At 51.0% G+C, this 13,041-nt stretch overlaps 2 protein-coding genes across 2 annotated transcripts in view; one reads left to right on the top strand and one right to left on the bottom strand.

The window, feature by feature from the left end:
- LOC135808597 (uncharacterized) overlaps positions 1 to 13,041 on the bottom strand; it is a 49,282-nt gene that overhangs the window by 9,783 nt on the left and 26,458 nt on the right. The window contains exons 7-9 of the mRNA XM_065322164.1: positions 5,624 to 5,766; positions 4,415 to 4,492; positions 4,034 to 4,102 (exon numbers count right to left, since the gene is read on the bottom strand). Of these exons, the coding sequence (XP_065178236.1) occupies positions 4,034 to 4,102; positions 4,415 to 4,492; positions 5,624 to 5,766 (290 nt within the window). The remainder of the gene's footprint in view (positions 1 to 4,033; positions 4,103 to 4,414; positions 4,493 to 5,623; positions 5,767 to 13,041) is intronic.
- Positions 9,652 to 12,139, top strand: LOC135810363 (uncharacterized). Its single transcript, XM_065323857.1, has one exon. The coding sequence runs from the start codon at positions 10,080 to 10,082 to the stop codon at positions 11,010 to 11,012; it is 933 nt and encodes a 310-aa protein (XP_065179929.1). The 5' UTR covers positions 9,652 to 10,079; the 3' UTR covers positions 11,013 to 12,139.

The raw sequence follows: 13,041 nt of genomic DNA, 5'->3' as shown, positions 1-13,041 counted from the left end.
GGCGCCTGGTGGACCATGTCGATCAGCATCATACGGTACAAGCCATCCCTCCGCCAGCCAAAGGTCAATCTCGGCCTGGAACTTGGCCTCCTGCTCCGGTGACAACTTCTGGCGGGAGTATTCGCCAATACCAGAGCCAATAGGGGCTTGCGGTGGTGCGCCTGCCGACCAACGCCATTGGACTTCCCAAAAACCACGCTCGGCGTCGAAGGCGACCTCAGCATCACCCATGGACAGGGTGACATTCGGCCCATCTCGTGACACAGAGACATCGCGTGGCAACTTAGCGGAGCTCTCCGGGTTGTCAGACTCGGACGTGGTATCGGATGCAGTTGACGGATCACGCGGGCGACCAAACCATACGGTTGCGAGGACACCATCGGGGGCATAACCAAGGTGCACGCCACCCACGGAGGAGATAATGTCCAGTCCCAGAAGGATATCAGCGTCAACCACATCCAAGGTGTCGACAACGAGGAAATCAGCAGTAACTTCAGGCAGGTGCACTTTGTCATCGTCACGATGAACAGTCAACCGGACTTGCCCAGACACCACAACTTCCTGCCCATCGATGGCGGTAATGCGCGGGTTGGACTCTACGAGCTGAACGGGTACACCCAACTCGGAGACAACGCGATAGCTGATCAAGGACTTACTAGAGCAGGAATCCACGGCAGCACGCAGCCTGGCCTGGCCCTCACTATAGACATGAATCCTGGGCAGCGACGAACAGGGGCTTGCCACAACACTGAGGCAGGCATTGCCCGTGGTCGACGAGCCCGAGCCCGCAGCACAGGCGGTACTAGTGGGCGTCTGAGAAGAACTGGCACCACCACTAGACTTCAGCTGAGGGCACTGACGCTTGACATGGCCGGGCTGCTGACAATGAAAGCAAACAGGAGGACGTCTCTGCCGGTTCGGGCAATCGCGCCGCAAATGCCCAGTCTGATGACACTCATAGCAGAGGCGACTAGGGGTGGAACTGCCACTGGGTCGTCGAGCAGGGCTGGCTGTCAGAGCAGCAACGGGTTCCTTGACTAAGCTGCCCGCAGCACAAAGGGCACGGGCCTGGGCTGCAACTGAGCTTACCGTAGCCCCAGCAGGTTGAGAGGCTGCATCCAAACGAAGCTGCACGGCGAAGTGAGGCGGAAGCCCCACCAGGAACTGCTCCAAGAGGATCGGGTCCTTGCCGTCCGCTGCCTCCTTGTGTCCACTCAGCCGTTGCAGCCGCCGAAGATCCGCCAAGTAGGCGTCGACAGTTTCGTCCGCACGCTTCCTCCGCTTGACAAACTGGTGGTAGGCATCGGCAGGGGTGACTGAAAATGACTCCACGAGCCGCTGCTTTACCTTGGCCTCGTCCTTCTGATCACCACTGGCCATCTCACACCAAACAGTGAATGCATCACCCGACAAATACAATGGGAGTACGGCCATCCGGGCTGCTGACGACTCAAGCTTCTGGATGCCTGCCACCACCTGGAACTTCTGCCAGAATTCATCCAGATTATCATCGCGCCCCCGAAAAGGTCGCAGCAAATTGTCCACGCGAGGACCCGACGCCATCACTATACAGGCCGTCGACCAAAAACACTGTCAGAAAAAACGAATAAGACTAGGTTCAGCAAACGGGTTTTCGGCACCACTTGTGACTGAAAACTCTCCTCCCGGACTCCACAGCAACACAACCGGATAGGACGGGAATATTATAATTATTAGGACTGAACAAACATGAAACGGGAAGTACAAAAAGGAAAAGACTACATACCAGCCGCCATCAAAATCGGGCTCAAAACAACAACAGGCACTACATCATTGCGCAACAACTTTGGAGCATGCGCATGCTTGGCCAAGTCCTGTTACCATGGGACCACTCTATCACAAGCACATTTACAAAGCACGAGATGGAGAAACGACGACACTACGAAGAGCGCGTTAGAGAAGTGGAGAAAGCATCGTTCGTCCTCCTGGTGTCTTGTGCCTCCGGTGGTCAAGGCAAGGCTGCCTCAGCTTTCCTCAAGCGCATTGTGTCAATGCTTGCCGAGAAGCGGAAGGAACCGTTCTCTATGGTGATGGCTCACCTCTGACTCCGCCCAGGGTTTGCACTCATAAGATAGGCAATTGTGAGCTTAAGAGGCCATCGTTCCAGGCGAGCACCTTTAGATCAGCGGCTGGAGTGCCCCTCAGCTCTAGTGAATGCTGAGTGTCATCTGGGTTCACCCTTATCTCCTGTTACATGACTGTATTGTTTTCGCTTAGTACTAGCTTAAAAACTCGGACGTTGAGCCAATAGTAATATGGAAAGAGAAAGGTCCTCGCTTGGCCTCCCCTCTTCATGTATTTTTACATACCTTTGAGCCTCCCAAGTTGGGTGGTCTGTTGCCTTTCGAGTTGTAGTTAGACCGGTGTATCCAATGGTCTTACTAGTCTTGTCATCATCATCCCATAACGTTCGACATTCTTTGTTGCCGAGGGACATAGCTCGTGCATATCTTCGTGGCGCATCCGTTCTCCTCATTGGAACTTTCCGCACCTGAGCCTTCCAAGTTGGAAGGTTTTTGGTTTCCACTTCATGGATGTGTCGGAGCTAGGTGTCAGGTCATCGAATGTCTCGATATCCGTTGTCAGTTTTGTGCATTGTTGTCGCACTATCTGACTGTATATTATCTCGTTACCTTGGTTACCTTGGTTACCTTGGTGGACTGTTAGTCATAACTAGTAACTTATACGTCCTTTTCTCTTTCCATATTATTAGTTTCTTTTAAATGGAAAACCTTACACACACACCATCTTCAATCCAAGTGGTCTCTTTGCTGCAAAAATAATTCTCAATCAAATTTTCGGCCAGGAGCCATCACCAGGCATCCTGATGATGGCTCCTGGCCGAAAATCTGATTAAGAATTATTTTGCAGCGAAGAGACCACTTGGATTGAAGATGGTGTGTGTAAGGTTTCCATATCATTAGTTTGTTTCTTTTTTTTAATAGAGGCCGGAGGCGGACAATAATTTTCAAGCGAAGGTAAGTACTACGCAAGTATCCACGCAAACGCACACATCCATTCAAATAAGGCATTAGTCGTAAAGTAACCGACCGTTTTCGGTCCCTTCTCATCAAGGATTGTACAGGGAATGGCTCAAGTTGGAAAGACTAAAACTTATATAGCATGAAGATAGTGGGATAACAACACTCGTGACAAGGTGGAAAATTATCGAGTTCAGAACAACACAAATCTCATTTATAGACTTGGATGGAGAGTCAAGCAGGGCCGGCGGAACCGGTCAGGCTGGTCCGGCCATGGCCGACCACTTTCCCAGCTGGATGGTCCATGTGATTCGTGCAAAACCGGTGTAAAAAATCCAGAGGTACATGGCTCGACTGTACTGCCGACGTGTGATGTGCTTCGAAGTCGCTCAGGACTCCATGACCGGCACTGTATGGCTTGAATGATATGGATAAAAAAGTGTGTTTGTGTTCTTTTACTATAATTTTCTGCATTTTCTGGAGCCTTAAGAGGTGCCCAAATTCCCTCTATTTCACGTAAATTTTAAATATTTCTCCCGGGGGAGGTCCCCGGACCCCCCTCAAAGGTTGGCCGGACCACTCCAAAACTCCTTCCTCCGGCCCTGTCAAGGACAAATTTATGGAAAAGAAAAAAGACCAGGGAACTACAAGTTACGCTATGATATCCACTAACACCACCAGTTACTAAAACACATCCTACACAGCTGAGACTTTCAGCTCGTGCTTGTCTTGGTTGCGCTCGCCTTCCCCTCCTATGTTATCATATAACTTAGAACCTTCCAAGTTGTAAGGCTGTTGGAGTGCGCATCCAAGACGTGCTAGAGCTGATAGCCAGTTAGGTGTAGAATGTCAGTATAGTCGGTCAGTGTCGTGCAATGTTATCGCATGAGCTGATTGTTTAGTAACTGGTGGTGTTAGTGGACATTATAGCGTAACTTGTAGTTCCTTGGTCCTTTTTCTTTTCTATAAAAAATAGATATCAGTGAGTGATGCATAAAGCACAGAGGAATTACCAGTATTGCCTTGGATTTGGTTGGTCCAGCCCTGGCATGGCCCGACTGAAATATTGCAGTGGACAAGATCTGCACTTGGAAACACGGATCAGAACAACACAACGATTTCTTTCACTCCAAGGCATAAGCAATTTGCAACACACAACGAAAACACACTTGTCACAAGTCGGCATAAAGTGACCGCATCATCTCCATGCATAAAGAAGGTTGGACAGGGGAACACAGGCTCCTTCAGAGTGAAGCATTGAATTGATTGGAAACCACATCGTCAACGCTTCTAACGTGTATGTTAATCCTACAATTCTAGCGGTGCACACACAACACTCAGACCACTATTGTTTCTCGGCATGAATTTCTTGATGGTAATGCTCACAAACAAACCTGTGGGGCAGACTGGTCCTGGGCAGTCAGGTATGCACCGCTGGGCTGAAGCGATATATGTTGACCCATGTTTACACGCTGCAGAAACAAGGAGAAGCAATTGAATGAAAAAAATGTTCCATTACTAAATGTATGCTAGTTCAGTTCGGTATATCACCGGATACGAATTTTACTTCTGCAATGCATGAGTGCACTTGTGCCAGTGGTTGCGAGACTTATCCACTCACCCCCACCGTTAGGCGCTGCATCTGCCGCTAGGGTTTACCGGGTGTTAGCGGCCGTCGTGAGTTCCCTTCGGGAACGGACACGATAATTTACTTTACTTAATGCATGAGTGTACTGTATTCACGCATAGCATGCTGGTACAGCGCCACTGTACTGCACATACAGATGTATGCACACGTGTCTGGCCACGAGGGCTCCTGTACTGCATGTACTGTTGACCTTGTCACACCAGCCACTTCCTCTCCTCTCATCCTTTTCTGTTCAGGTGCAGTGTGTAGTATGGTGGGTTTAACACCGTACAGACTCAGGGGTGTTCGGTTTCGATCTACAGGTTTGGGTAGAAACTACACGGTGCAGGCCGGAGAAATCCAACCTCATGAATAAAGTAGCGCCGTGTTAAGGTGCCCAGACCAGTGTGTGTAGTGCTAGGGCTGCGTAGCGCCCGGCAACGCTATTTTATTCATGAGGTTGGACTTCTTTGGCCAGCACCGTACTTCTTTCGGTAGGTGCATTCCTTTTCTTCTACTCAAAAGAGTAGATTCTACTTTTCTCTACCGGCTCTACCAGGTTTGAAGCTGGTGGAGGTTGTTAAAAGTTGGTAGGGGTACAGGATATCCAGCAAGATCAAGGAGTTGTACACAACTGTATACAGAAGAGAAACAGTTTACGTACATATCGTGAAGAATTAAATCCGGTAGGACAGCGTTCGTGCACTTACCTCTACCTTCTACCCCATGGGGTAGAATGACTCAACGCTATCAGGTAGCTAAAACGAACGTAGCCTCAGTGTGCACTGTGCTCCACCCCAGAGTACTCCAAGTCGAAATCTCATTGCCAACTTTCGCCCCCTACACATAGTGCAAGCAATGTAGGTGCCACTGCCCGCAAGAAGTGCCCACTTTCTACAGAGATGCACTCACATGGCAGCAAACACATGAGACCACTTTATCTACAACTGTTCCAAGTCAAACACCATGTACATACCTGAATCGTTCGTCGCCTGTACAGGGCATTCGCCAAAGAAGTCTATTTTGAATACATTGCATATAGCGTTCGACGTGAACATGATAGAAACAGGCCCTGAGTAGGATGCCAGATCAGCGCCGAAAGTTAAAATGTTGCCATAGCTGGTGAGCAGAGGAAACAAAGAATGACAGTACATACAGGCAACTATAGCGACTGCTGCAACGAGTGCAGAGCCCATTAAAATCGGTTGTGGCAACAAACGCGATTAGGCCGGCTGCAGGGACGCCGTAATGTCGCACTTGCCCCAGCACCATTCAAACAATTCCCTTTGGCAGTTCACGGCACGAACTTCAACAAAGCCCCGTGAATGCGTACCAGGGGAAGGCTAGACAGCATGTCTCTAGACATCAATAGGCATCGTATGAAAAGCCAGTCAATAGCACTAAAGAGCGGAAGCCTTTGTCACGGTTCGGTTTCACTCGCGCACCGGGCCCGAGCTGGCAGCACAAACAAACGCCGGACGCGAGCTGGCAGCACAAACAAACGCCGGACGCGAGCTGGCAGCACAAACAAACGCCGTACTCACACGAGACCGTTGGGCCAACGGATGGCCACAGCCATCAAAAACAGAAACAAACCCATCCACGGCTCTTTCTCTTGCTAGCTGTGCTGCTGCGTGCATCCAACTGTTTTGCAATTTCTCATCGTATGAAAAGCCAGTCAATAGCACTTCTTTCTCTTGCTAGCTGTGCTGCTGCGTGCATCCAACTGTTTTGCAATTTCTGCGCTCCGAGCCAGGAAAACGCAGGACAAGACGAGGGCTGATAGTAAAAGCCCAGCGAGTGCAGATGCGATGCACGGACAATGAGAGCTATTTCGATGTCGAAAAAGAAATGAACGAGCTCGAAAGATCATATGAGAGAGCGGAAGGCGGAAGGGACGATCACAGATCTAGCTGGTTTATACGAAGCGGAGAGCTGCTCAGCAATGCGAGAGAGAAGGATAAGATGATTAGTGAGCTGGAAGTACTCCAGAGGCAATTTGACGAAGCGACGGACTTGGCGTTTGAAATTGTAAGAACAACTCACCGCGTGCCAGTTGCCTCAGCTGAAACGCAGCAGTATACCGGTAATTCGCATCAACAGTGCCGCGATGAAGCCAGGGAAGTCGGCGGCACGCACGTTGGCTTAGGGTATCACGCTACCCTTGCGCTGTGGGGTACCACGTCATTGCCCCTCGCTGGAATCAGACCCGCGCCCCGGATACCTTGCGCTGGCCTCCTGACGGCCAAACTCAACCAACTCGTGCGCTGTGACTGGGGTTGTGCATGTATTAGCAACATAATGTGGCCCAGGTCGGCAGACTTTCAATTAGCCAAGCGAGCTACTCAGGCCAGGGTGCATGATCACTATTCGCAGCACTTATCGTCCATGCAGCAGTCGGGTTAACATGTGAAACTTTCCGTCTGTGGGGCCGGACATGGCAGAATGCCTCATTGTGTAGCAAATCGCAACACAGCTATAAATACTACTTGAAGTATTATCTTTTAACAGAAAAGTTGATACATGAAGGGACCATGATGGGACAGATCAATGAACGCATGCAGCACGGACGCCACTACAAGTTTAGGTGAGGCCTTTGCTTAGAATTATTTGCATGTGAGCTGAAGATTGTGTTGGTGCTTGCAGTTTTGATGCATCTCTCGTTTTCTCTTTGCTCAAGTTGTATCTGTCTAATATGTAAGTCCGAACCCAGTAGTGCAGACATTGCTGATGTTAAGACTCAACTGATGCAAGAGTTGTCCGATGTACCGTATCATCCGGGGTACAAGCCACACTTTTTTTCGCTAAAAATCGGACCAAAATCGCCCCTGCGGCTTATACACCGAATATGCATGCGCGAATGAATGCTTAGCATACATCAGTATGCATGCTGACGTCATGTGACATGTCATTCGACTCAGCTTCGCGCCTGTGTTGCTGATCAACATCATTGGCAGCGAGACTGAAGATAGTGCAGATGACATGGAGTGATCTGTAGTCAACACAGCAATACACCAACATCTCTGCAGCAACCTGTGGTGCACTAACACTTCATAATCTGATCTAACATGGTATTTAGCTCCATAACCATAATAAATTTGTAGAAAGGCCATTTGTCATTGAGTGTGAAAAATCTTGGTTTGTGGGTGCGGCTTATACTCCGAATACCAACTTTTAGTCAATATTTTGCCTCAAAAAGGGGGGTGCGGCTTATACCCCGGAAAATACGGTATTCGACGATTCCCAGTTGAAGCCCATGGCTGGTCCTCACATGGAGATAAAGCTTCAATCTGATGCCACACCAACCCGCATTAAATGGTGGCCGCGCAATCCCATTCGCCTTCCGAGATCAGATAAATCTCAACTGGACTACATAGTGATCAATGGAATTATTGAGCCAGTCACTGAACCGTCAGACTGGTGCCACCCAATCGTCATCGCAGGCAAGAAGTCTTCCCCTGAGAAACGCCTGACCGTTAATTTGCGTAAACTCAACGACCAAGTCTGCAGACCTACACACCCAGCTCGTACTCCGCGTGACGCCGTGACAGCTATCGCTAAAGTCCGTTTCTTCACCACGCTTGACGCTCATCATGGGTACTGGCAAATACCCCTGTCTTGTCTTCCCGCGGGGTTGTCGTGGCTATCAGTGACCACCGCGACTACTACCGAGTGGACGTGTATATTGGCGCAACCGTCGCTACCTCCACCCATACCGTCCTCCTGCTCCAGCTTCAGAAGCCATGCCTACATCCTCTCCCGTACCAGATGCTGCACCACAAGCAGTCCCTGTGACTCAGTCCTCGCCACAGTCAACTGTTCAGGTACCACCTCGAACAAGCCAACGTACCGGGCGACAGAATGTCCCCTTTAACATTATTTCAACTCATGGGCAGTCGTACAATTAACACTCGCTCTGTTCAGCTGCTTGTTTCCATCGTACCTATTCAATAGGCCGTATGCAAGCAAAATGGCCGCCGCAAAATGGCGTATGCACGTGACCCCTCTGCGGGGACACTTTTTTGAGTGGCCTCAGCGCTGCTGTTTTTTATGCATGACAGCCAGTGTTTTTTAGTGCTGTCAAGAAGAGGTTCGAGTGGTCTCTCGAGTTCTATACTAAGCTCTTGACAATGTCACTGTCATCTGACCCCAGCAAGTGGACATTAGGCGTCCTGCAGGGTTTCTGCAGTAGCAACGGCCTGAAAAAAAAGCGGAAAGAAAGCCGATGTCCTGAATCGGTAAGTCATTATTTTCTCTCCAAAAACTTTTCAAATGGTTTTGATTTTTTGCCCAGTGCATTAATTTTACGAACTTAGAAGTTGCCACTTCGGCGGTAATAGTCATGAAGTTGGTTGCTCCAACGAGGAGCACACGCTTCTTGCCGAACTTGACACTTGACTGACTCACGACTGCCATCCGGAGCACACGAGGAGCACGTCGCACCTTCCGCTCGGCAAACCTGAAAGAAAGCACCACTCCCTGCTCAATACACAGTGTTTCGGGGAATTCACCCCTCATCAGTTGAGCTTGAGTAGGCTGAGGAAGATTGTGCCTGAAAAGCACCACTTATATACTGCTCTCCGGGCCAAACCATCACCAGGGATACCAACTTACAGAGGCGCTTTGTTTCCAGCGCGACAAACACCTCAGGTTTGCCGAGCGCAAGGTGCGACGTGCTCCTCGTGTGCTCCGGATGGCAGTCGTGAGTCAGTCAAGTGTTAAGTTCGGCAAGAAGCGTGTGCTCCTCGTTGGAGCAACCAACTTCATGACTATTACCGCCGAAGTCGCAACTTCTAAGTTCGTATTGTTGTCCCTCACGTGTACATGCGACTAGTTGTTGGAGGTGACAGCGTTGTGAATAGCTATACTGGCTCTCAACGTCTGTTTAGCACAACTCCATGAGCGACTCTGACTCACGCTGCTACCTGGGGCTTCACGAGGTGTTTGTCGCGCTGGAAACAAAGCGTCTCTGTAAGTTGGTATCCCTGGTGATGGTTTTGTAGTGTATCCACTCCAAACCCCATGGAGATTTCCGTCAAATTTGTCTAAATCGCAACTTGTACTCTTGACCCTTCCTTACTTTTTGGTCCCGTATATCCATAATCACTCTACTCTAGTTTCTGCTGATCCCGCGTACCCGCGCGCGGTGTTCTCACGCACCGTATTGCGTGGTACGATAATGTTGTACTTTCCTATGCCGCGTACCCATTTTTGGCTTTCTTCTTCCTTTTTCTGTATTCTCCCTTCGACAAGAAGTGCTTCTCTTCCCTTGGTAGTTAGGAGACGGTTGTCGTTTTTCTCTCTCAACTTCAGTTTATCCATGTAATTCTGGTGCCCCTGGCTTGCTGTGTCGTGTGGTGTTGGATGTGAGGAATTTGCATGCTTCCCGAAGATTCCCACAATTGGTGACCCCGATTTTGCCGTGTTTTACTATGTCTACGCCGGTTCGTCCCCCTGCCTCTGTCGGACGTGGACGTCCACGGGGTTCCGGAGCTGTTTCAAATACGCCGCCCCAGCCAACTGCGTCCAGTCCCCATGCCACTGACGGACAACCTGTACCAGCACCTCCACCAGCAGCAGTAACCAGCGTTTCTCTCAAACTCCCACCTTTCTGGCCGAACGATCCGCAACTGTGGTTCACCCAGGTCGAAGCGCAGTTTGCCATAAAGGGCATCACCGTGGAGAACACCAAATACCAATACGTGGTGAGCTCGCTATCCCATGAGTTCGCTCATGAGGTGCGCGATGTTCTTCTGCAACCGCCAACTCAGCAACCCTACACCAACTTGAAGCGGCACCTCGTGGAGCGTTTGTGCGCCAGCGAGCAGAAGCGCATCCGCCAGCTTCTCACGGAGGCACAACTCGGAGATCGCCGTCCATCGCAATTCCTCCGGCATCTTCGCCAGCTGCAGGGCACCTCTACGGTGGAGTCTGCAGTGCTCCAGGAACTGTTTCTGCAGCGACTCCCACCCCATGTACGAATGGTCCTCGCCTCCGCATCCTCACTGTCTCTGGAACAGCAGGCCTCCCTCGCTGACAATCTAATGGAAATCGCCAGCACTCCGCAGCCTGCCCTACATCATGTCGCCGCTACGCCTGTATCACCCAGCCCTGACGCGTCCATGGAGCTTCAAGAACTGCGTGCCGAAATTTCCTCCCTCCGCCAACAACTGGACCGTGCCAGCTCGTCTCAGCACCGTGGTCAATCCCAATCACCAGGGCATGGCCGTAGCAAGTCCCCACGACGGCCACAGAAGGACCAGTCTGACGACACTCTCTGCTTTTACCACCGTAGATTTGGCGATAAAGCCCAGCGCTGCACGATGCCATGTTCCGAGTCGGAAAACTTCCGCGCCAGCCATTAGCTGCGGCGTCATGTGCTGGCGAGCAGTCACCTAGCCGCCTCCTCCACCTGACTGACCCCACAACTCGTACACGTTTCCTGGTCGACACAGGAGCTCAACTTAGTGTTTTGCCGGCCACTCGCACTGATCGCCGCGGTACATCGTCCCAGTCACTCCGCGCTGCCAACGGTACACCCATTGCTACATATGGACACCGTAGTGTTACTGTCGACCTGGGACTCCGGCGCCGTTTTCAGTGGGTCTTTGTGGTCGCTGAGGTGGAACAGGCCATTCTAGGAGCGGATTTCCTCCATACTCATCACCTGCTCGTCGACATTCGTGGCAAGAAGATCGTAGATTGCCTCACAAATATGTCTACAACTGCACACACCATGTTTACCGCTTCTCCTGTGCGTCCGGTCGTTAACCTCCTGTCGGCACCTCCTCCTGTCCAGGAGTTGCTCACCGAGTTTTCGGGCATTACTCGTCCGTTCTCCGCAGTTCAAGAACCCCAGCACTCAGTCGCTCACCATGTGACCACCAAGGGTCCCCCGGTTCACGCCCAAGCTCGCCGCCTCGCACCTGACAAGCTACAGTCAGCCAAGGCGGAGTTTCAACACATGCTGGATCTCGGAATTATTCGTCCTTCGTGCAGCCCATGGTCCTCACCATTGCACATGGTCGCTAAACCCTCTGGCGATTGGAGGCCGTGCGGAGATTATCGTGCACTGAACAATGCCACCGTCCCCGACCGCTACCCCATTCCGCACCTGCAGGACTTCACAGGGCAACTTCATGGCTGCACAGTATTCTCGAAGTTGGACTTGGTGCGCGCCTACCATCAGATCCCGCTACATCCTGACGACATCCCGAAAACGGCCGTCATCACGCCCTTCGGACTGTTCGAGTTCACCAGGATGCCATTTGGTCTACGGAACGCCGCCCAAACATTTCAACGCTTCATGGACCAGGTGCTACGTGGGCTGCCATTCTGTTTCACCTACATTGACGACCTTCTCGTGGCTAGTACTGACATGAAGAGCCACATGGAACACCTTCGTGCCGTCTTCCAGCGCCTGGCTGACCACGGAATTGTCATCCACCCAACCAAGAGTGAGTTTGCTGTATCCTCCTTAGATTTTCTAGGACATCATGTTAATCCTGTAGGTATTACCCCCTTAGATAGCAACATGTCCTCCATTCAATCTTATGCCCAGCCCACTACTACCAGTTCTTTGCGTCGTTTCCTTGGTTTTGTGAATTTCTATCATCGTTTCATTCCTCACTCTGCTGTCATTCTCCAGCCATTGCATGCATTGCTGTCCTCGCACCCTGCTCGTCCTAAATCAGTGCCACTGTCATGGACCGATGATGCAATCACTGCTTTCACTGACATCAAAGCTGCTCTGTCACAGGCAGCTATCCTGGCTCATCCACATCCCTCTGCTCCTATTTGCCTCATGACTGATGCCTCTAATTCTGGCATTGGCGGTGCACTTCAACAGTTTGTGGATGACCAGTGGCAACCTCTCGCCTTCTTTTCTCGTAAGCTCACGTCTACCCAGCAGCGGTACAGCACCTTTGGCCGAGAACTCCTCGCCATGCATTCCGCTGTCAAGCATTTTCGTTACTTGCTGGAAGGTCGCTGCTTCTTCATTGCCACTGACCATCGCCCCTTGACTTCCGCTTTGGCTGCACCTCCAGAGCGCTACTCTCCACGCGAGGTACGTCATCTGCAGTTTATTTCAGAGTTCACCACTGACATTCGTTTTGTCCCTGGCCTGGAAAACCCTGCTGCAGATGCCTTGTCCCGTATCAACAGTGTCTACCGCCCTACAGATCGTATTGACTTCAGCGCATTGGCTGCTGCTCAGCGCAATGATGATGAGTTGATCGCCCTTCGATCTCGACCAGACACCAGCCTCGTGTTTGAAGATCAGCCCTGCCCTTCCGCTGAGTCTACGATTGTTGTTGATACCTCTACCGGCACAGCCCGCCCCTACGTCCCGCAGCTGTTCCGACGTTCCGTGTTCGATACCTTACATGCCTT

This window comes from Sycon ciliatum, chromosome 1, assembly GCF_964019385.1.
Source record: "Sycon ciliatum chromosome 1, ocSycCili1.1, whole genome shotgun sequence".
NCBI classification, from domain to species: Eukaryota; Metazoa; Porifera; class Calcarea; order Leucosolenida; family Sycettidae; genus Sycon; species Sycon ciliatum.
Note: the sequence above shows the minus strand (reverse complement) of the source record. Positions and strands in the feature narration are given on the sequence as shown.

Bases quoted from the DNA above. Each gene is read 5' to 3' on its own strand.
- LOC135810363 (XM_065323857.1), top strand. From the start codon at position 10,080: ATGTCTACGCCGGTTCGTCCCCCTGCCTCTGTCGGACGTGGACGTCCA.